At 39.3% G+C, this 24,790-nt stretch overlaps 1 protein-coding gene and 1 pseudogene across 1 annotated transcript; both read left to right on the top strand.

The window, feature by feature from the left end:
- Positions 1–10,325: 10,325 nt before the first annotated feature.
- Positions 10,326–16,235, top strand: LOC121899016 (annotated as a pseudogene).
- A 3,359-nt stretch (positions 16,236–19,594) lies between these two features.
- Positions 19,595–24,575, top strand: LOC121899194 (cytochrome P450 2G1-like). Its single transcript, XM_042414843.1, has 9 exons — positions 19,595–19,877; positions 20,394–20,556; positions 20,921–21,070; positions 21,869–22,029; positions 22,417–22,593; positions 22,876–23,017; positions 23,514–23,698; positions 23,805–23,946; positions 24,160–24,575. The coding sequence occupies exons 1-9, from the start codon at positions 19,707–19,709 to the stop codon at positions 24,345–24,347; spliced, it is 1,479 nt and encodes a 492-aa protein (XP_042270777.1). The 5' UTR covers positions 19,595–19,706; the 3' UTR covers positions 24,348–24,575.
- The last annotated feature ends 215 nt before the right edge of the window (positions 24,576–24,790 follow it).

The raw sequence follows: 24,790 nt of genomic DNA on the forward strand, positions 1-24,790 counted from the left end.
CCTCCTCCTCCTCCTCCTCCTCCTCCTCCTCCTGAGTCTCCCTCCTTTTTCTCAGAGGATGTAAGAAACCCTGGGGCATGCTGATTGTCTCAACACAATCACCCATTCGCTTTTTAATTACACACGGATCCCCAGAGGTTGTAAATAGTCGAGTAAATCACCCGTTTCCCGCTTGAAACAAAGTATATGTGTCAACTATGAACTGACCATGTGTGGATCAACGACATGATGGACAATTATCTGTCCAGGCAGGATATGAATTAGTCTGTTTCCATGTAAACAAATGAGACAGTGAGCTGAAAAGCTTTTGAATATGTGTATTAAAGAGCAGAAACAATAGCTTTACCTGCCCTGTTTACTCGGTTAATAGTACATGAATCCTTACATTAGAATAGGTTGCAATATTATCTGTTTTTATCTGTGCATGTGATCTGATTTAATCTGTTTTGTTTTTTTAATTGTGCTTGTGATGTTAACTGTCTTTTATAATTGCTGCTGTATTATTTCACGATGTCTTGGTACTTAAATAAAGGTTTTACATGATTTTTATTCTGCTTTTCTATTTATTGGACATTGAAGTTATCATCATCCCCTGAGTCAAAACACATCAGTTTAACTGAAAAAAGTTGAAATAAGTAAAATCAAATTGCTCCTCAACTTCTTAGGACTTGGGGTAATAAACCAAAAGCTTCCCAATGAATTTTAACGGTGGCATGTAAATTTAATATGTGAAGTCCCTTTACAATCTGAATTTTACTGCTGTAACTGTTTAAAATGCTTCTATAACCTTTATGTAGGCATATCAATGTTTTATTTACAATGACAACCTGGATGAAGGCCATGAAAAGAGGAAGAATCCAAAAAAAAAGGTAATAATAGTAATTCAGGCTATTACTGTTTGTATTTATTGCTACTCCACATTATGTCATCAGTATGTCTAGGTATTTGTTTGAACTTGCCATTTCAGCCAAAACAGACTGAAGCATCATCAACTGTAGTCTAAATAAGTGCCGCTGTCCCTGATTCCCATCAGACGCTGGGGAGCAGTAGAGCGGCTCGTACTGTGCTGTCGTAGACTGTGATGTCTTGTGATTGTGTATGTTTGGACGGAGGTGATGCTGGTGCAGAGTTCACATAGCATTCGTGAGTAATTGATTTGTTATGTATGTATATATATATGTTTTTTCTTTTCCCATGAAAATGATGGGAGGTACTGGAACTCAGGTTGCGAGGACCTGGGTCTCACTGGCCCTTTAAGAATGGCCCTGTGGACAGTGTTGTGTTCCCAGGGTCTTTAATGGAGACAGAGAGCGACTGAGAAAGACCCCATTGTATACGCTCTCTTTTCAATAGGAGCTTGAGCAATGGTGCTCTCACTGCTCCCAGATAGAGGCACAGAGAGAGAGGCAAGGAGGGAGGGAAGAGGGTCACCGAGGGGGTCCTGTACAAGAAAGAGGGGTGTTCTACTCAAAAACACAAAGTTTTTGGGGCTGGATGGGCCTGGAAGGAGTGAATGTTTGGGTTTTGAGGGGGATGGGCATCAGATCCGAGGCTGTGTTTAGGTTTAAGCCACACCAAAATCAATAAAACCTGATTCACCAAACACCAGGACTTTTAAGACTAAGGGATTTTTAGGTGAAGCTAAAGTGGATTAAGAGAGTTGAAAGCACATGCTTCCAGTTATAAAACCAACTCAACAGCAAAATAAGTCATATGGACACCAGTTATTGTGTTATTGTGTTCTGCTTGGTGAACAAAACAACTTGCTGGTCTCTAAGGACGGTCCCTACTGGCTGCAAGACATGGGAAACACCTTACTGTTGCTCTCCCAGCTACGGCACCACCCGGGGGCGGTAATAATGAACTCACCTCTTCTTCTTCTTCTTCTTCTGACTGCAAACTGGATGCAGCTAAAGACAAACTGCTCTCCCCAACCTGTTGATACATCACAAGGACTGTCATGACACGTGACAAGACTGCCTGAAGTTTACAGAGGCTCTTCTGCCCCCTGTTGGTGAAAAATGCAAAGCCTGCATGCTGCACGTGAGACCAAGCACCAATAAATAACTACATATATATATAAGTATATAAAGAATATAACATGTTTATTAGTACTTTTGGCTACCAAATTTTGAGGATACTTTTAACCATAAGTGTGTTTTGGTACCTGTACTTCTATTTACATTTTTTATATTATTCTAAATAATATATATGCAAAGTGTATTATGTATGTTTTAATACTGTCAGAAACTTGACTTTTTCAGCATTTATTCAGATATACAGAAGTCCTGTGAGCTACCACAGTGTGAGCTGTATGAAAGTATTAAACACAATATGAAAATGTCTCATCAACACCAGAAATATAACATTGCTGTACATGGAAGCACTTTAGTAATTTCTGTATAGGCCCTTTCGTCAATACATTAAACATCCCGTGCAACAAGGTACCTGCAGAGTGCGCCCAGATTCCCCCAAAATGGCTGAATGTGCATAAGGTGCATAATTCTTTAATGAGATTCAACAGTCTAATCTGGCAAATGAAGAGTCAAGAGTTAAGTAGTGTCTGTTGATGAGATGTGAGAATCAAATCGAGCGAGAAATTTTTCTCAGGGTCGGATGTTCCAAAAAGGTTTATAACATCAACCGCAGAGCAGATGCCCGATGATCTGAACCCCAACTAGAATATGACTTTAGATTTTTAACATCTGCTTTATTTTAAAAGTGTATACCGTTCAGAAAAAATACACTTGATCTGTCAGATGGAAAATTAACAGTCACCGTAGGGAAGATGGCCTGGTTCCTCTTCATCATTTGGTTTTTAATAAGTAGCCCTGTTTCTGATTAGTCATAAACACAGCTGGTTATCACTGTCAATAGACTTCCAGAGTCACTGAAAAAAGAAACAGGCTTTAAAACAAACGTTTTGACACATTAGTGATGTCACGAAGGACATTTCAGATTTTTTTTAAAAATCTGCATGTTTATTAGTGTTTTTTTTGTGTGTGTTTTTGTGTTTGGAAAGTTTATGGGTTTATACAGACCTTTGTGTGTATTTCAGTTATGTTTGTTTTATGTGATGATTTTTGGGTGCCCTGTCAATCCTTCCTTTCAGTTGTTGTTTGCATAAAAACCAGACAAACAATCTAAGTTCTCAAGAGCGTTTATTTTTAGTTGCCACATGTGTGTGAACGCATTCAATCTGCATGTGTTAAACTCCTCTCGACTCCACGGGGACTCAGTCAATTCCCAGTTTGTTTCAGAACCAAAGACCCCCGGATAAGCACATATTAGGTTCAATGAGTTTTGTCCCCTGAACACACAGTTTGGAAGATTTACTCTCAGAAATCTCTACACTGCAACATGAGAAGAGGGGATTGAGAAGAGAAAATGTAATTAGAATTACTAAGTAGAGATAAATTCTCCTTAATAAAAGTGTCAATACGTTTTTTTTCACTCAGCTTCTTCTCAACCTTCTTCCTTTAAAGAGGACCGCTGTCTTACTGTAGAGACATTTGTTCAACTGTCAGGCCTGCTGAAGGGTCCTTGAACAAATCATTGAACTGATTTTAGCTGCACCTTCTACTGTAGGTGAATGTGACCTCTGACCTCTGGATGCCGTACATTTATTTGTCTTTTATATCTGTTGAGTAAATGCTAAATGTATTCTCTTGCTATGTACTTAATTTCCTCACTGTGCTAAATAAACTGTGTGTTTCACCGTCTTACAACCCATTTATCCGTGAATATGTGGCCCAGGCGGTTGCGGTAATGACAGCGTCGTCCCCTCTTGATCCCTCCTGTTACATAATGTTATTCTAACTGTGATAAGTGAGCACAGGCTGACACAATGAGTCGCGTTTAATCCCACTTGGATATATGACATTGAAAAAACAGTTAATATCTTGGAGGTTGTCGCTCAGAAGAGGGCACACATCCCACAGATCTGCACAGATTAAAATCTTGGTTGGGCCTATCCACGGCGCTGCAACAACAGGCTTCCAGATGTGCAAGAATAATAATCTCTCTGTTTTAATCTGCCTGAGCAGGAGAGATCCAAGCCCCTGGTTTCGGAGGCCATCCAAGTGCTCGGAGACACACTAGGAAACAGGTTTGATGGCAGTTTAATGATAAGCTATTATGAATCAGCCATATGTTGAGCGTAGGACTGCAAATAGAAGCTTAAATCTGTACATGTTTTTCCTGCGAGAGGAGAAATGGGAAAGTCCAACATGACATCTGGTGATGGCCGCGATGAAAATCATTGGATATTTCTGGTGGGATTTATCCATCGCTGCTATGATTATTTGGGCCTCTTACGCTCATATGATGTTTATGTGTGCATAAGCGGGCATCGGCTCCAATTCCACTCACAACAGGGAGGCCTAAATAGTGGGGATTACTCTCTCTCTCTCTCTCTCTCTCTCTCTCTCTCCCTCTCTTACCCTATTTTTCAGCATCAAATGCCCTGCCTCGCATTGCCGTCCCTGCTTTGCTTTGATGACCGCAGGCATGAGCACAGCAGGCGTTCATCGAGGCTTCCTGAGGAAATATGGTAGGCCCGCTTTGAGTCCTTCACCCATGTGCCGTTGTTCTCTGTCGTCATGCAACGGGTGATAGATCCTATCTGTTTTTTGTTTCATGTTTGTGCTCATTCTAGATATCTGAGGTCATTGTTATTCAGTGCACTAGGCACTTTTTTTTTTTGGATTAAATCTGTGTTGCGTGATGTTACTGATGGAATTTTAAATGTTTTTCCTGTTTGGCTGCAGCTTCTACCTGACAACTGAGTTAGTCAAGTTATCTGCTGTGGTGTTGTTTGTGGGTTTTATACTGTGGGCCTTGTTCACAATCTGGTAAACAGACAGTGGATGATCAGAGTTTATGTCACGAATTTGGTCTATGTGAAGAGTTTTGATCTTAAATCAGCTACAGTACTTATCATTAAAGAGGAAAAAGGAAATCCAAAATAAAACAAATCACTATACTTTATGAATGACCTCAGTGCTTTAGCGGAAAGAAGAAAATAGACTTATTGTACTGAGTGGTGAACTTGTGCTTGTGATAATGTAATATTACCGAATTAAACATAATAGTGTAATACATCTTTAATTATGCCATTTATCCTTCTGAGAACCGCAAGGGCTCACAGGGCTGTTGACTCAACAGTTACTGAAGAGGAGTATTGTCTCAGATCAGCACTCCAACGATGAATGATTTCAGTCTGAGAGCCGTTCTGTCTGATATCATCACTCCCAGATGTGTTTTTAAAGAATGATGAGATATTCATTTTCAGAGCCAAGTCATGATTCAGGAGCCAGTGTTTCATGTCTTTTTGCTTATATTACATCTGTTTTATATCTCCCTGGATGTCATTTAATAGTGGCGTCATGGTGGCTCGGTGGACTGAGGAAGAGGATACTATTTACTAGTAATGTCAGCGGTTCAGAATGTTATTCTTTCCTCTCTTGACTGTGTGGGACTAATAATAGTAAAATGCCTTAATAATAATGCTTTATAATATCAAATCTATACCATCAAATCTAAACTCCTATACCTCTCTCTTTCTCTCTCTCTCTCTCTCTTTTGCAAAATCCACCTGTTCATCTTTAATCCTCTGTATGGAGAAATAGAGCAGATCTTACCTGTCCATCAACATGTGCTCACCATCGATTATCGTTATTACAGAATGGACGGCTGTCTGGGACACTTACTATCCAACGCTGTGTGTCCTGTCCTGAAATCTGTGTTCCAAAAACAGACGCTTTTGCTTTTGTTTCAGCTAAAGGTTCACTTTATAATCATTTACATGTAACAACATTCACACTTTTGATGCTGCTCTCAGTGCTGAGATTTCTCCAGTTATTTGGAATTTCAGGCCACATGCTGTTGCCTTTTTTTTTTTCCCATTTTCTTGTTTTTGTAATTGTGTATTATTTTATATACAGGTTTGGAACAGCCCTAACTTGAAATCAAATGCTGCCCTGATAAATAGGACTCTAACGAGAGGGGTTCAATTTAACAAATACATATATAAAGCAACATTATCCATGATCATTTTGCTCCGAGGCATTTTTTTTTTGAGGTTATTGTTGTTGTTGTGTTGTTTGTATTTTCCTAGTCACTCAGTGATGAATTACTCTGAGATGAAGTTTGTGTTGACTGTGATGGACAATATAGCTCAGGAAAATTTTATTTACATGGGAGTTTTATTTCTTGCTTAAAAACAAACAAACAAAAGAACAGCAGAAAATGGTAAAAGGAAAAACAAGCACAGACTCTTCTCTATGCTGAAAGATTGCAGACAGTGGTTCTCAAGATAACTGCAACATCATCTTAAATCAAAAGAGTATAAATGGACTAACCCCACATGGCTCCCTCTGTGATACTGTGTTTTTTTTTTGCTGCAGGGGGCTTCATGTTTAAGCAGTGGAAGGAGAAGTACCTTGTGCTGACGATGGAGGGAAGCCTACTGGTGTGCCGGGATGCAGAGTCTCCTCCGGACCAGGTGATAGCACTACAAACCAACTGTGAGTCGATCGCAGAGGGACGAGAGATCCTTGACCTGCCTAAGTTGCCTCCAGGGGGCAGGAGGGACTGCTGCTTCGCCCTCATCCTGCCACAGAACAAATTTCTGCTGCTGCTGACAGACAACCCTGATGACTGCAAGTGGGTCCCTCTCAAATAAGCGTATTGTTAAGTGTTTTATCTTTGGTTGTGGGAGGCTTATACAGATTTTGTGGCCAATTTTGCTGCTTTCTCAGCTTTCTCAGATAGTAAGTAGGTGATAGTAGGGAAGTTTTCCCCTTCACACACACACACACACACATACACATTGGATTTCAAATGTCCTTTACCCCACTCATTATCAGATGTTGCACATAATAACATGCTGGAATTTAGGTCTCCTTTGTCCCAGTTACTATCATGCAGATGTTTATCAGACTGGGACAAATACACTTGATTGTTGATGTGATAATCTGCAAGCCTGGATCTGGTTCAAATATCATGACTTGTCATATTTACCTTTCACAGTCTGTGGCAGAAGTTAATCAGGAAAGTGAGAGAGGTGAGTCAGCGGTTTTGAGTGCAGTCTGGTCACGTTGTTGTGTCATTCAACCCTGTTTTTGTTTCTTCATCTCAATATCTCACTTCTCATTTATAGTTTTGTGTGTCAAAGTATCTCTATGTATTACTTCCTAATAATATCTGAGAACACACAGGCTATATATCTAAAAACATACAGTATAATATATTAATATATATGTGAGGCTACCCGGTTTATCTCTGTGATAATTATGTATTTGTTTCATTTTCTAGGGTGTCATGTCACCTCTGACCCTTCAGAGACAGCGCAGCATCACTCCTTGCATCACCGACAGAGACCCCCTGCCCGACTCCTCCAGTGATAAAGACCCTGGGTCACCCAGGGTCAGCGAGGGCACCCCTCCTTTGTCTCGAGTCACTGAACGGGGAGGCTCCTTCAGAGACGTAGGCCATAGTCAAGGTCAGTTATCAGGCCATTTGTAGTTATTTGACATATGTAATATCTCACAAGTTAATGCTGCATTAGGGGGTAAAGTCTGCTGGCTGAGAGAGCTCAATGCACTGCAACTTCAGAAAAAAACGCAAGTGAACTAAGAAAACGTCTTCACTGCTTTCATAAGACATGAAAAAAACTTTCAATACAACTGAAGTTTCTCTGGAAGACTAAAAACTGACACATGCAGATGTGCGATTTGCTAAAGTAGATCACTCGACAGCTTGGTGCAAGTTCATGCATCTGTTCATCTGATTGTTGTGTACAACTTACAGCATTTCTATATTCTGTAATGGCTCACACAATCTAAAATTAATCGCTACAAGAAATGTAAGGGCTACTTTTAGATTGTCCTCTGTATGCTGGGTTATTGAGACATCTGAACTCCACTCCACTCCACACTCAACTTTATTCAACAAGTGTGGTCGAGACATCATCTTCTCTTAAGTATACATCCAGCAGACACATGTCAGCATGAGTATCCCACTGGAGTCATACCATATTGTTTCCACTTGATAAATGTTTAGTCCAGTATCCACTTGTGTTTTAGATCTGTTTTGGCAGACCAACTCCTGTAATAAATCTCTTAAAAAATGCTTTCATTCTTCACCAACCACTCCTTTTTAGTTTACCTTTCTTTCGTTTCATAGTGGACAGATAGTGTATACTAGCAGCTAGCAGCTGGACGACCCAAACAATGAACAAAAAGAGGCTAAAAGCTGCAAAGAACTGTAGAGTTAGTGATTCATAAGTAATTCAATTCGGTGTTATTGTCAAAATATTTCTCAATTGAGCTTCAAAGGAATGAACAAAGGATTGAAATTGGCTCATTAATTGTTGATGAGTTACGTGATACATATAGCTGATATACTGTTTATACAGTCACATCATATAAACTTGACCTACTACTTGACCTACACACATCCAGGAACCCTGGAAGACTTTTCTGGTTAAAGCCAGAGTAATGACTGACTGGAAAAAAACCCAAACTACACATTAAAAAGTTAATTTGACTACTAACCAACTTTCCCCCAATTTGGTGTATTTGATAAAAACACTTTAGTGTATTTTTGAATATTGTTGATATTCTTTTATAATTCTTCTACAGCCAGTGGACCACGACGGCCTCTGCGGAGCGTTTCCATGGCCCCCCCTCATCGTGTGTCAGATTGTCTTCGCCATGGCAACAGCAGTGATGCCCGGGCGGTGAGGGCAGTGTGCCTGTTGATGGGAGGGGCAGCCGCCTCTTCTGCTATAGGTTACATCAACTCCTGCTCCCCTTCCTCTCCCCTTGCCGGCAGAGCCCCGGAGCTTGCCCACGGCGCAGGAGGCTTATCCGAGCTTCCCGCAGGAAGCTCCTTTCACGCCTGCAGCCAGGACGTCGACTCCCCGCACTTCAACAGCTTTGACTTTGAAGGGGACTCCGACTTTGATGCATTTGACTGTGGAGGATTTGCTTTTTAGTCGTGGCCAGAAAGAGAGAGAAACTGTTTGAAAGACCTTTTAATCTCATCAGAAATCCCTGTGTTGGTATCCCTTTATAATATAAGGGCATTGTTATTAATTAATCACTCATTGGGTTATCTATTCGTCTGATTTATAAATTAATGAAGATGTTCTTCCTGGCTTTATGCCCATGCTCTTCAGGTAAATCATTCATGATCTTGACTCCTCTGAACACTGTCTGTCTGTGTTGTATCACTCTTTCCATGCCACAGGACGGCTTGAGGTTAACTGGGTGAGCAGTATAACGATTCCAGTCAGCCACACAGACATTTTTGAGGAAATTTTAGTCTCAGAATGATAATATTGTTTCTCCACTGTATGTCTCATCGCTGTGTTTATTTTATAATTTTTTTAAAAATGTGATCACTGTAAATATTTTCTCCTCATTGTCTCCATTTCATTGGTGCTTCATTTTTTCCTTGCTTTCAGAAATTAACCCTTTACCCACCATCTACTCATACCAGTATCTTACATGATATGCAGTCCAAAGGCGAGCTCTGAATAAATCCTTTCACCGTGACCATACGTCTCTCTCTCTCTCTCTCTCTCTTGCATCAATCTGCTGTTTGTTGGCTGGTACGGAGCGACAGTGCAGACAGTAGGCCGAGGTTTGGAGAGGAGGGATGATAGAGCAGATTTGCACAAGAGGGGGATATGCAGAGCTTGAATGGCTTTGTGTGCTTATCTGAGATTTTGTCTCACATCAAAAATGATCTCTTGCAGTTGCAGCTCGTGATCTGGATTTGAAGTTTTTGCGCCACAGTGGGTTATATGAGGAGACAGGAAGCAGTAACTGGAGGAGACAACAGTAAGACAAAGTGTAAAGAGCGTTTTCTATGACAGTGATTTTGGTAGAGCTGATCTAAGCTCTGCTGTGGCTGTTTATTGTAAAAAAAAAAACCCCAGAAAAGATCATCTGCGTCCATGACTGACTAGAGTTACTCCTGTTTGGAAACCTGCCACAGCTGGACAAAAAAAGCATCTTTCAGAAGCCTTTGCAAGTTAATAGTTTGGCTATTAATTAATAGCATTATTCACAGGGGTTCAAGGTGGTATGATAATGAATACTACAATCTGGCTGGTCATACTGTACTTAATCTTTAACCTTGACTTTTCTCAAAGTGGATTTTATTTGCACATGAGCAGTTAAATTTAGATGGAAATTTGCCTTGTTCTGACAAAAAATGTCTTGCAACTTGTTCAGAGAAACTTACGGGCCTGTGATGACATTGTATCTGGCTTGCAGTGGACTGTTGGATACAACACAGTAAAAAAGGCCTTGATGGAAAATGCAGAAGACTGCATTTATTCCAAAGAGGGCAAACGCCGTTTTTCCTCAATGGGCTACGGTAACAAATCTCTCATCAAAGGAATCCATTCATACAGACTTTTTCCTGCATTTATCTATGGCTTCCTGAATGTCCACTGGTGTGTGGCTAAAGGGCATCGATCACATTTAACATAGATCATTTGATCACATCACATCTTTGCTGATCCTTGAAGGAAGTAATCCTTCATATTTTATTTAATTTATTGCAAGCCTGTGCTGTATGCTGTTGTAAGTATGTTGTAAGAGTTTTTATTCTCAGCAAAGCACTTTAAATAAAGTTGTGGGGTTAAGTTATTGACATATGCCACACCCATAACGCTAAGAGATTATGGGATGGATGCAAGGGGGATAGAAGAGGAGACCACAAAGATACATCCGTGATTTAATGTGAAATGAAATGAAACACCTTTACACTAAGCAAAAACATCTTGAGGAAAAATAAATTGTACGTATGGCTTCACAAGTTAGTCACACACATAGTATCCGGTGCTACGAGAAGCAGCCAAACAGAGAGTGAAAAGATCTGAATATTCATCAAAACATTTACTGAATGAACAATTTAACGGATGATACATGAAGCAAAGAGTCTGCAGTAAACATCTAAGAAGATAATGTGAAAGCTTTGTTGGATTGCTCAGGGTATTTATCCCTCTCTCTTCAGCCATACTCTTTAATCCTTATCTCTTTCTGTTCGCAAAATATAGAATGTATTACGTAAAACGCTGAAGCTCCACTCGCAGACTTTATGAAGATACAACATATATTATGTTTGAGCACATAGCATGCGTAGGAAATTGTGTCATTCCTGATGATACAATTACTGGTTTATCAATTTATTGGATTAAAATGGATGGAGACTATTACAATAATGAGTATTTTGTTAACATTCAGCAACTACAGCCTGTGTGTGGATTTTGCCAGAGACTAATGGGAACCAGTCATTTCGTGTTATATAATGGCTTCAACCCCACAATCCCTTTTTTTTTTTTTTTTCTCATACAGTGCAGTGTTTCTTCTCTCAGGTATGAGAGCTCGTATTGGCGAGTCTCTCGCTAAAAATCAAGCTTTTTATTTTTTATTATCATTCTTTTCCTGTATTAGACTTCCAGTGTAAACCTCAACGCAGCAGCTGTGCGATCGTGCTACGTGGCCAGCTGCTCATTGTCATGCTGCGGTGAAAAGAGCAAGAGCTCCAAAAACAAAACATTTTATACTATGCTATTAAATTTTTACTGTTTTTGCTGTAGAGTTTGACTGATCACACTAGAAAACATGTTCAAAGGGCCCTTTCAAATATGGTTTCTGGATCATTTATAGTCTGATTTACTGTATATCATAAAGAGAGCCTGAGATATCAACAGAGGCCAACTAGCTAGTTTTTGTCTTCCCAGCACATGAACCCAGCCGTGACTACTGGCCTCTTGTTGACATTGCAGGGTACTCGTATCTAAAACAGTTTCATCATGTCAAGTAAACCTCAAAGTTCACACTTCTGGGTTTTCAAATGAACTCAGCTTTGAAACATACAGTAACTTACAGTCTTAGTAATTCCTGTCAAATCTTAGGGAAGACAGAAGAAGTGCATATCCATATCTCCATATAACTCAGGTCAAATGCTCTGACAGTTTGTTTTGTCAGCCTCTCTTCATGCATGGCTTTTATCCAATGAAAAGCAAGATCAGGCGCACAGAAAGTAACACGGCTCACCTATGGCCCAATGCAGCGCTCCTGCCAACTCCCTGTTAAATATAAATACAATTTTTTCAGATGAAAGAGCCCGAGACTGCATCTAATCAATCACCGAGAGAAAGTCAGTAACGAGAGATCTGTTGTGACCAGCAAGGAAACGAGAAGAGTGTGAAAGTTTAACAAGCGTTATGGAGGTTTTTTTTTGCCACAGTGATCTTGGCAGGGCTAATCTTAGCTCTGCTGTGGTTATTTAGTGTGAAAAACAGCAGGGAGTGTTGTTTACCTCCAGGACCTTTGGCACTTCCTCTCATAGGAAACCTGCCACAACTGGACAAAAACACACCTTTTAAAAGCTTTCTAAAAGTGAGTTTGGGAATAAAATTATTTAGCATTATTGATGTTAAGGTTCTATAATAATGTATCCTGTAATCTGGAAAAAAAAACAGAAAGCAGACTGTCTCTTCATTATTCAGTCGTACTGAATTTGACTTTTGACTTTCTAAGGGTGCATTTTATCTGCATAAAAACAACATAATCTACCTGAGAATGTTTCTTCCTCTAACAGCATGTCTTGTTCTAGTTCAGTGAAACCTACGGTCCTGTGATGACAGTGTACCTGGGCTGGCAGCGGACGGTAGTTTTAGTAGGATATGATGCAGTGAAGGAGGCCTTGGTGGACCAGGTAGATGACCTCACAGGCAGATGGGCACTGCCATTTCTGTTCAAAGTTACTAATGGCTACTGTAACACAAGACACATCAAATCTCTCATCTCTGTCTTGGGAACAGTGATTTTTTTCATGCCTACATGTCTCCATATCTGTACAGCTTCTCTTGCATGCTTCCATTGTCAGGTTTGGGGATCGGTAATGGAGAGCGCTGGCGTCAGCTGCGACGTTTCACCCTGACAACCCTAAGAGACCTGGACTTGGGATGGGACGCAAAGAGATGGCAGAGTGGATCCAGAGCAAACACATGAGGGCATAGACGCATTTAAAGGTGTGTTTTCAGCTGTTGTTGTAAGAGCACATGTTTCACACGAGGCTGATGTGAAAGAGGATTATTTCATAATCTCTTAAGTCAAGTTTATTTTGTATGGCGCTACAGTTCCAGAGGGTTTCTCTCTTGTATGTTTCAGTACAGTACATTAAATATAGTCAAAGAGATGCTAATCCAACCTTACACCTGAATGAATATGAACACCTAGATCATCAACACCTTTAGCAACAAATACACTGAACAAACAGATAAAAAACCCTACGATGATACATGAAGTAAATGGTGTGTGTAAAGGAATGTGTGGAAGCTTTGTTGAATCTGTCAGCGTGTTTATCTCTCTCTTTCTGCTATCTTAAGTTCTTATCTCTTTCTGATGGCAGTTTATGCAAAGTAAACATAGAATGTGTTGCATAACCTGCTAAAAAACACACTGAAGCCTCACTCAAGATACCACACAGGGCAGTTTAAACTGCATTTTACTTTTAAAAGATCGCAAATTTGGTAAAATGGGACAGCCTGAATATCAACAGAGGCCCAGAGTAAAATGTGGTCATGAGAGGTGATCAACTTATGAATGTGAATTTACTATAAATAATTGTTTCACTTAATATTTTAAAATTTATATATTGATCAATAAAAGTTGCTTGATGTTAAAAAGTTTGGCCGAGATAAACCTCCGTACATGAATAAATGTCTAAACACACCCCGATACAAGGCTGATGATTGCAGGTTGCTGTTATGTTGGATAGATAAATGCTAAGTAAGTTCTGATCTTTCCAACATCACTTTGACTTCTGATTAGTACCTTTTTAATTTTCCCACTCCTCCAGCCACGCCCTTTGACCCCACATTCTTGTTGAGCTGCACCATGTCCAGTGTGATCTGCTGCCTGGCGTTCGGCCAACGGTTCAGACATGACGATGAGCAGTTCCAGCGCCTCCTCAACATCATTTCTGAAATGATAACGTTTGCTAGCAGCCCTCTGGGTCATGTAAGTGGAGGTGGGTGAGTCAAATAATCAGAGGCTGATGGTCCAGTTGTCATATGGTGCCCAAAACATATTAAGTAAGAATATTCTGTAATACTTTCCTAAATTTTATACACAACATACCGGATTGAATGTCCCAACCTACTGAACACATCTCTTTCCCTGGCTCATGGAGCGTCTGCCCGGCCCACAACACACTGTTTTCGCCCATATTGAGGAGGCAGGAGGGTTTATCGAGATGAAGATTCAAGAGCAAAAAGAGACTCTACACCCCAGCTCGCCCAGAGACTACATTGACTGCTTCCTCATCTGAATGAATCAGGTTGGAAAGAACAAACAACAAACAAAAACTCAACTGTCACCTGCTGCATAATTTACATTTTGACTCTGTTGTGCATCTTACAGCACTATTACCACTTTGTCCTCTCAGGAAAAGGACAACTTGGTGTGTACAGCGATGAATTTATTCCTGGCAGGGACAGAAACCACCAGCTCCACGATCAGATATGCTCTAAGTGTGCTGATCAAAAACCCAAACATACAGGGTAGGTCCCTTTACAGAAGAGGGAGGGATATTATATTTCCAATTCTTAAGACATTGTGGTCAAGAACTGAATAAGTCTGTAGATGCATCTACCTAATAACATGCATAACAACACTTTGGAATACTTTTTGCTTTATCTTATCCAGAGAAAATGCAGCAAGAGATTGACACTGTGATTGGACAAGAGAGTTGTCCCACCATAGAGAACAGGAAGTTCCTCCCTTTCACAGATGCAGTCATCCATGAGGTGCAGCGTTTTCTGGACATCGTCCCCTTCAGCCTCCCTCACTATACACTCCAGGATGTCTCTTTCAGAGGTTATACAATCCCCAAAGTAACCTTCCAAGATAACATTAAAGGATAAGTTCACAGTTTTCCAGGTCTGTCTTAAAAAGACAGTCAGGTGCCCATATGAACCGTGAAAGAGGTTTTCTTTGCTTTAATCATTCCTCCTGTTCATACTGACTATCAAAAGATCCCCTTCAAACGCACACACAATCATTTTGTGCAAAAATGCATTTAAAAGTTGATATGCAGCTTATATGAGGCTTCAGCAGTCTGAGTTAGTCATATCAAGTGGATATCTGCCACATTTACAGTCTTTTTAGCATCAAATTCCCTCTTTGTGTTTCCTCAGACAGGAAGGATGTTTACCTGTTGAGCTGCAGGTGGAAGTTTAGTAACAAAAAGAGGAACTTTGGCACTAAAAAGACTGTAACATTGAAAGATATCTACTTGATTTGACTTGATTTGAGATTCATATTAGCTTCAAATAAACTTTTAAATACATTTTTGCACAGAAGAAGGGCTGTGGATTTTGTCCCCCATCACTTACATTGTAAGTACATTATGAAGGGATCTTCTAATGGTCACTATGAACAGGAGGAATGATTACGGCAAGAAAAACATGTTTTAATGTTCATCTGGGCTCCTGACTGTTGTTTTAAGACTTGAAAAATTGTGAACCTGTCCTGTAATTAGAGTGCACCCTGCAATATTGTAGGAATTAACCTAATGTATTGCAAAAAATATATTATTAGACTGACATGATATCTTGTCTCAATAGGACACTGTGATTATTCACATATACACTGTGATATTTTTTACACTCTGTGCTGAAAGAAGAAAAGCAGCGGGCGACTCCCTGGTCCTTCAACCCGTCAATCAGAATGGCAACTTTAAGAAAAATCCTGCATTTATGCCATTTGCTGCAGGTAAAACACAAGTAGTTAATTGATAAGTCATCAATGAATGTGAATGTTAACTACTAGATGTTAGCATGCTGGTGTACCAACATGCTGACAACTTCATGAATCTGTGTTTTACATGATAGTTTTTTTGTGAGTCATTTTGTGCTACTTGTACAGTACATATCTCACATTTTTCTCCTTAATAATCACAAGCAATTCTTTTTCATTATGCAGCTCTTTGTTGTTTTTTTTGATTATGTCTCTCTTCAGGTAAGAGAGCCTGTGTTGGCGGTGTCACTGGCTCGTATGGAGCTTTTCATCTTCCTAGTGTCACCGCTGTAGCGTTTTACATTTTCCTGCACCGGATGCCCTGACAGTATAAACCTCATTCCAGAGTATAGAAGCTTTGCCGATCTGCCACGTAGGTACGAGATCATCGCCACGCCACGGTGAAACACAGACAATCTACCATCGCTTGAAGCACTGAGACATCAACAGGACCTCTGTACAACAAACATTGTATATATATTGTGATATAGAGGCTGGATTATCAGACTCAAAATTTAAACAACAGTGTCTCTTATAGCATCATTATGAATCCTCTTTTAGGCAGTTTTCATATATATATATATTTTATTTGAACATAATTTAATCAATTATTGGTTCCTGTGTTAGGTGTTAGCATGTATTCTTACACAAGAAAGATAAATGTATTACTGCTATAAAATATACTGCTACTATTACTATATAAAAGCACTAGGTCCTTTTTATACAAATGGCAATAAATCACTTCCTATTGAGGAAGATGAGTGTATATTCCTGTTAAGAAGTTGTTTTCTTTATATAATGCATTTGTACTGTGATTCTACACAGAATTTGATTGGATGAATAGCTACTAAAATAGAAATGTATCTACTTATAATTGAAGAGAAAATCTAAAACAGGGTTTTATTTCATATATTTGTACCTTCATTTTTACAGTTTCCACACAAAACCAATACTTGTATCTAAGTACCAAGACATCAACTGTATCATGTCTGTAAAAACCAGTAGAAAAACTCTTACTGGTCAGCAGACACTCCCACTGGCTTCCATTGAAACACTCCTTGAAAGAGCAATGGTTATTTTCAAACAGGGTCTTTTACTATTGTCCCTCTGTAAAACATTCCTACCAAATCCAGATCTAGTTGTTGGTATAACCATTTATATTCATTTAAAGTTGCAGTACTGGTACTTTTTTATTCATATTTGAACAATCAAGCCATGTAAGGTTGTTGCAGTTGAAGCTACACAGAGAATCACATTGTGCTCTTCTGGATTAATGCAGCATTTTGTGACAACTCGCTGTTCCTTTAATATGAAACAAATTTTGATAAACTGCCTCTATAAAAAACAACAATAGAGATCTGTTGAGCAGCGAGAACACAACAAGAAGATAAAGTGGGACAGTGTAATTGATTTTTTTCTGCATCATTACTCTTAGTCTTTTTTTTCTGTGGCTGCTTTGAGAGATAAACTGAAAGAAGTATTGTTTAGGTCCAGAACCTGCTGGTCTTCCTCTCAGTGGAGACCTACAATAACTGGACCCAAAGAAGTCTTCCTAAGATGTGTTAAGGTGAGTTACGGCTAAAAGCTTTGCTGCGCTTGTAGGAGACTGAGCTCGCCATAAAAATGAAAGTACTGGTTGTATTTTAAAATCATGTTTTCATGATATTAATTAACAATAATAATATTATGTATTATATTATAGGATTATGTCCCTGCAGAGTAATTTCAGTCAACAGGCAGTAGTCTGAAAATCTCCACACCTAAAGTACTGCAGCTGTAAAAGGAGTTGAGGACAAAACAACAACAAACAAAAACACCATCCAAATAATCACAGTCCATCGTATTTAACATTTTAAGTGTGATTTTCGGTTGATTAAACTGTGTTTGGCATTCAGTTTCCTGCAAACAGTCAGCTATGGTTTCCGCTCTTCACCAAACCTCAACCACAATTTATTTGATGATGATTCTTTCCCAACGGCACCATATAACACTCACAGGAGATGTTCAAACAAAATAATCAGTGTGTTTCTTGTTTAAAATAATGAGGTTGTTCATCTAGTATCAGTTTATCTTTGCATATGGACAGTAAAAACCAATGAAATGTTTCAGCTTTTTGGAAAGACCAGTATGACCAGTCTACACAGCCAAATATCTTTAATAAGAAGTGAGAAGATATGTTTTTTGGGGGATTTAGATGATGGAATGGATGGCTTTGATTTCTGTAGGGGTGGTAGATTTCCAAATGCTCATATGAGAGTTTTTGAAGTGCTACTTTGAAGAACTGTTCTATCTATGTTATTTTTAGTAATTTAGGTATAAGGACATGTTGGCTGTAGATATCTAAGGTGGTCTAATGTAATGTCTTGCACCCTGAAAACAACCAGTGATATTTATCAATAAACATAGCAAATTGAGCAGGGTGGCTAAAAATATTATGATAAAAATGTCCATATCGTGGGATTAAGATTTATATCCATGGCTGTAAAAAAAATGTGCATAAAGAATTCACTTCAATAAATCATTTACTGCAGTTCTATGTCCACCGACCTACAACAAACAAACCTGATAAAGAGCCATGATGGATGAATACAGCCTCCCATCATTAGGAAGTCTTGATTCACATCATCAGAAGCTTTCGAAAAAATGTAAGAAGCGAATAATAAAACTCCTCCCTTCTTTTATTCATGCACTTATAATCTACTATAGATCAGGAATTACAAACCAGCCTGTACAGGGTAACATAAAATAACAAAATATGTAACATAACCTTGTAATTTTATCAGACTGACATGACATCTAGTCTGAACAGGGCACAGTAATCTCCACCACGCTGCTCTCTCTCTACTAAGAGATGAAAAGAAGTGGACGACTGTGACTCTCTGGTCATTCAACCTTCACCGCTTATTATTCTCTGCAGGTAAAACACCCACTTTTCCTCTTAAAACACATATTTTATTATGCATTTTTATGAGCATTGCACTGTAAGCTTTTGCAAAAGTTGACTGCTACCGTTCTAGTGCATACCTGATGATAGTCGATGCTCTGTTTGTTAACCAAACATGAGCAGGATAATGTGTTTCATAATCGCAGACTCAATGATGGCCTCTTTCCAGTACTTTTCTCATTGCATAGTTGCATGAGTTGGGGGGGTGTGATGACCCATGGTATCATCTGTGTTTGGCATTTGTTATGCCTGCTAAAGCTGATTCTGATTGTAATACTCTAAACAATCTCACTTGTTGAATTTGTGGTTGAAAAACTGCTCTCTAGGGGGAATTTTTTTGGAGTTGGAAAATCTGTACTCTTTACATATCAAACTCTTTTCTGGCAGCTTCTTGGTGAATACATCAGTTGTGGTTTTGACTTGCAAAGCAGGTTCGGTCTTTCTGCTACTAAACTGATTTCAAACTTTGACAGCAGTCTTTATTTAAAACCATGTCCTTCTTTTATCTGCTCGCTCACAATGTTTTCACAATCATTGTTCATCTTCTGAGCTGTTTTCTGTCTGATTTTGATATATTACCCTCAACATTTCTCTTAAGTAGGTCTGTATAGTGGGATTTGTAACAAGTGGAATAAATTTCAATATTTATGATCGGTCTCAGAGTGCCTAGGCAAACTGTTTTTAGATTAAACCGACAGAAAAAGACTTTGGGTCGTGCACAAACATGCTCGTAGACCTTGAGTGACTCTGACCTCTTACCCGCTCAGCTGCATTCCAAAACTCAGTGTGGAAATCCAGCATAAGGGTTGGCCACCTAACGAGCAGCAGTAAAAGCTGCAGGTATTCACATAATCAGCTGATCTCCCCGAAGACTTGGACCTTTCAGTCGACTGCAGAAGACAAAAGTGGGATATTTCCTTTCATGGAACATTATGGAGTTTTCTGGCACGTTGGTTTTAGCGGGGCTAACCTTTATTTTGCTTTGGCTGTTTAGCCAGAAGAATCGTAGACAGTTTCGTTTACCTCCAGGACCCTCTAGCCTGCCTATCATAGGAAACCTGCACCAGCTGGACAAAAGAGCTCCATTTAAAACTCTGGTAAAGGTGAGTGTGTGTAAGACTGACAGCTTTGAAATACATAAATATGTATCTGTTTTTCCCACCGATGTGACTGTGCATAAAGCTACTGTATTGTGCTAGTGTGTCCTTGTTTAGAAAGTTTTTTTTTTTGGCTGTATGTGAATCCTTCTGTATATTTGTTCTTGGCACTGTGTGAAAGTACATTGCAAACCAAAACCAGACTCATATCAAGCATACAAATTACTGCTTGTATGCCTAAATGACTTGCCTCAAGCTGATTCTGATTGTAATACTGAATCAACCTCCCTTGTTAAGAAAAAATAATCTACTTTTTCTTGTCTTGCAAAGCCAAGTTTTGTGTTTGTGACCTGAATGTCTATGATTATTGTTGTGTTTAGGGGTTTAATCCCACAATGCAAGATTCTCAGGGTATCAGGGTGTTTTGTTCTCTGCTTTGCTCCGGTTGTGTTTACTTTGTTTTGTTCCTCGCATGCCTGGACAAGAATCAAATGTGTGTCTATTGCTCTGTTTAACCCCCAGCTCAGTGAAAGCTACGGCCCTGTGATAACCGTGTACCTGGGCCGTCAGCGAGCTGTTGTTTTGGTAGGATACGATGCTGTAAAGGAAGCGCTAGTGGATCAAGCGGATGACTTCACTGGCAGAGGGCCTGTTCCTCTTATTATGAAAGCTACCAAAGGCTATGGTAATGTGGACGTTATCTATCTGTGTCACTAACACTGGGCTGCAAATCATTTCCTTCACTGATATTTTCTGGTTAAAAAGTGTCAAGTCTGTCTTCTGTTGCTTTTAATGCTGATGAAAGACATTACCTCCCAAAATATTGAATAGACTTAAATACACAGTAAAATGTATTCAAATTCTATCTTTTATATGTTGCAAAATCACAAAATTGGGAAAATAAATTAAATTTTATTTCTCCAAAATTCTTCAAAATGCTGCGTTTTTTTTTAACTTTCTTATCGCCCCTCAAGCTCTCAGTTTCTTTTGTTTGTGTAGAACAGTGTTTTTTAAGAGTTTCTTTAACTACCACATCTACATCCTCAAAGGTTTGGGGATCAGTAATGGAGAACGCTGGCGGCAGTTGAGACGTTTCACCCTGACAACGCTGAGAGACTTTGGGATGGGACGTAAGAGGATGGAGGAGTGGATCCAGGAAGAGAGCAAACATCTGGTGGCCCGCATCAATAATACCAAAGGTATGTATTTGCAAGTACTTGCCTTGTGTTCGCTCTGTTTGTGTTTTTCTCCATCAGGTACAAGGCCATAATTAAAAATCACGAGGAGATGACTCGTCTTGTTCCAATAACATAAACTTAAATAAACTGTGTAAATAGGGCAGGTGAGATTTTAACATGACTTGTAAGACAAATGCACAAATGTAAACTAATATTTTGAGTCTTTAACAGTGTGTCTTTATGTTTTAAGTGATTTGCTGCCTTCATTTTCCTGCAAAAAAAAAAAAAAACCCAAACAAAACAAAGCTACAAGATGTTTTATGAATAGTAGTTTAATACTTTGTGTTTCACAAATCGGTTGAGAAATCTGAGCTGTAATCGATGTATACTCAAGGCCAAATTTCAGGCGGAGTCAGACTTTGAATGTGCGGGGACAAATCAGGTCTGACTTTATGCACTGTCTGCTCTCACTGCCAAAATTCAGCTTTGACCGTGCAAGCAAATCTCACTCAATCCGTGTGACCCACTTTTTTTTGCACAATCATCCGATCTGTCCTTACGCTCTGTCTTACTACTTCTTTGGGAGAAACTAGTTCCAAGTAAAACTGTTCTCGGTGAGTAAATGGGATATACACACCTAAAGACAAAATATTGATATTAGTATTCTGGGAATATGATTACTGGAAGCTTTTAAGAGTTATTCCTGGGCAGTTCTATTATTCATTCATGATTCACGTATGTCTCAAATTTTGAGGCAAAGCCATGGCTCACATTGGAAACGTATTGAGCAATCTCTCTCTCTCTCTCCTTTTTCTTCAGCCTCACCTTTTAATCCCACGTACTTCATGAGCTGCACCGTGTCCAATGTGATCTACTGCTTAGTGTTCGGTCAACGCTTAAGCTATGATGACGACAACTTCCTCAACCTGCTGCAGATAATCTCAGAAGTCCTGAGATTCGGCAGCAGTGCCAGGGGTCAGGTAAGAGAAGAAGGTGCAGAGAAAGTGAGGCATGATGGAGACTTCAGTGTTTCTGAGCAAGATCCTTTTCTTCAGATGCAGAGTCTGTGTTCAATTCTTCATGAATTATTTAAAGCTTCAGTTTAAGTCTAACCCATGGTTAAATACTTTTCTCCAGTAAAAGTAAACTGATGCAAGATTCTTCTCCATGTTGAATGCATACTCTTATTGCCTTAGGGAATGATTTGAGGTCTGTGAGCAGGGAGGGTCAGTGGATTTTTATTTGAGTGGCACCTCTGTGCCTGTTAAATCCCAAAGGTTGCCAGGTTCTCTCTACTCTGCTAAAACTGGTTGTGAGACATATTTTTCACCTTATTCACCCGAGGCCTGTCCGCTCCCCTATCACAGTTGTATAACGTCTTCCCTGGGTTGATGGAACGGCTGCCAGGTCAACACCACAAAATGTTTGCCAAAATTGAAGAGGTGAGAGAATATATTATGAAAAAGATCCAGGAGCACCAGGACACGTTGGACCCCAACTCCCCCAGAGATTACATCGACTGTTTCCTCACCAGACTAAATCAGGTATGACTGAACTCAGTCAGTTCATGAGCCAGAATAAACACTGTGGACAGAAGTAAGAATATTTGTTCTGCTTCACTCAGCATTTTTAGCATGCTTACTCATTTCTTAACCTGTTTTATATTATTCACTGGTGCATTTTCAAATCTGTAGACAATTACAGATTGTTCTGTAGTTACTGAGCACTTTGTACCACTTGGTGCACAGATGAACTCCCTCAAGTGCATTTTAACATCTTGAATTTTGATCCCTCTGGTTTTATCATCAAATGTTTGGTTCTTTTAGGAAAGGCACATTCCCACAACAGAGTTCCACTATGACAACCTGGTGTCAACAGTGTTGAATCTGTACCTGGCAGGAACAGAAACCACCAGCTCCACTATCAGATTTGCATTAAGTGTTCTGATCAAATATCCCAAAATACAAGGTAGGTCACATAAAAGAGTGTAAAAGAAAATCTGGACACTTTCTTCACCTAGAAACCAGTGATGGATCCAACAAAGCAAATAACTTTTACATCAAGTGATTTATAAGCTTATTATCTTTTTAAACACATATATGTTTTACACGATAACTGTTGATTTATTTTTAATAGACTCAGGGTACTATGGCTCTTGATCTTGCACATTGTCATTGCTTGCATGTAATCTTGATGATCTGTATATTTTGTGCTTCCTCTACTGTTATATTCATTGTACTTTGATTTATACTTTCAAGTACACTGTACTTGTACTCTAGATGTGAGTTTCAGGCAAGTCTAAAAAAGGAAAGGTGAGAAATGCAGCAAATCCTCAGAAATTACGAAGCTGGAACCTACAAATGTTGACCGTTTTGCTTGATAAAAGACGTGTTAATCAATAATCACAGTTGTTTGATTTTCTGTTGATTTACTGATTGATGTATCAACATTTTTCATTCTGCAGAGAATATTCAGCAGGAGATTGACACTGTGATTGGACAGCGTTGTCCTTGTATGGAGGACAGGAAGTCCCTTTCGTTCACAGATGCAGTCATCCATGAAATTCAGCGTCTGATGGATATCGTCCCCATGAGTGTCCCTCACTACGCACTACGTGACATCTCTTTCAGGGGTTACACGATTCCCAAGGTATTCTGGTTTCAGTTTCTGGTATTACTTAAAAAAACAAAACGCTGCAGAATGTTCACAGGTGATAGAAAACACCCCAGTTTGATATAATGTTTTGTTTCAACAGGATACAATAATTATTCCCTTGTTACACTCTGTGCTGAAAGAGGAAAAGCACTGGGCGACTCCCTGGTCCTTCAACCCTCAGCACTTCTTGGACCAGAATGGCAACTTCAAGAAAAATCCAGCATTTCTGCCATTTTCTGCAGGTAAATTATTAATTAAATATCCTTCAACTGTGTGTCAGAGAATGTGGCTGAACATTGGACCTGCTGGCTGAGCAGTTTAACATTTAGTGTTGTCATGCTTGTCGTAGCTATGATGTGTATAAAAGGCCACTAATAAACCCAGCGACTACAATAACATTTAAATTTATCTCAGGTTTATTTCTCCTCAGTGGTTTGTTTGTGGTTATTTCTCAGGAAAGAGATCTTGTGTCGGAGAGTCGCTCGCTCGCATGGAGATTTTCCTCTTCATGGTGTCACTTCTGCAGCGCTTCACCTTCTCTTGCCCCGGAGGACCTGACAGCATCGACCTCAGTCCTGAGTTTAGCGGCTTTGCCAACGTGCCTCGCAGGTACGACATCATCGCCACGCCACGGCAGTCATGATATTTCACAGCATATACCGGTGTTTTCAACCCATATTTCTCCTCCGAATACATTTTTCACAGGGACAAAAAGGAGCACACGTTGGCACATAACTTTAAAATGTAGAAACCAAATGGCTATAATATAGTTAGTTTATCAGCATATCGATGGTCAAAGAGCAAAACCTCCTATCTGAAAAATGCACTTTTTTGAGAAAACTAAAAATTCTTGCAGAATGCTATTTGTTAAGGATACCCAATACATAATACACTGTTTTTGGACTATATTATTATATTATGTGTTAACAATACTGACTAGATATTAATGCCTCGCAAAGTGCAGATAGGAGCTTTTGCACTTGGTGCAAGTTGGAAGAGGTTCTACAAAATGATGCTCTAAATTAAGTTAATAATTAAAATTAAATTAAAAATAAAATTAAGTTTGTTTTCAGGTAAAAAGATGTA

Source organism: Thunnus maccoyii, chromosome 6 (genome assembly GCF_910596095.1).
Source record: "Thunnus maccoyii chromosome 6, fThuMac1.1, whole genome shotgun sequence".
Taxonomy (NCBI): domain Eukaryota; kingdom Metazoa; phylum Chordata; class Actinopteri; order Scombriformes; family Scombridae; genus Thunnus; species Thunnus maccoyii.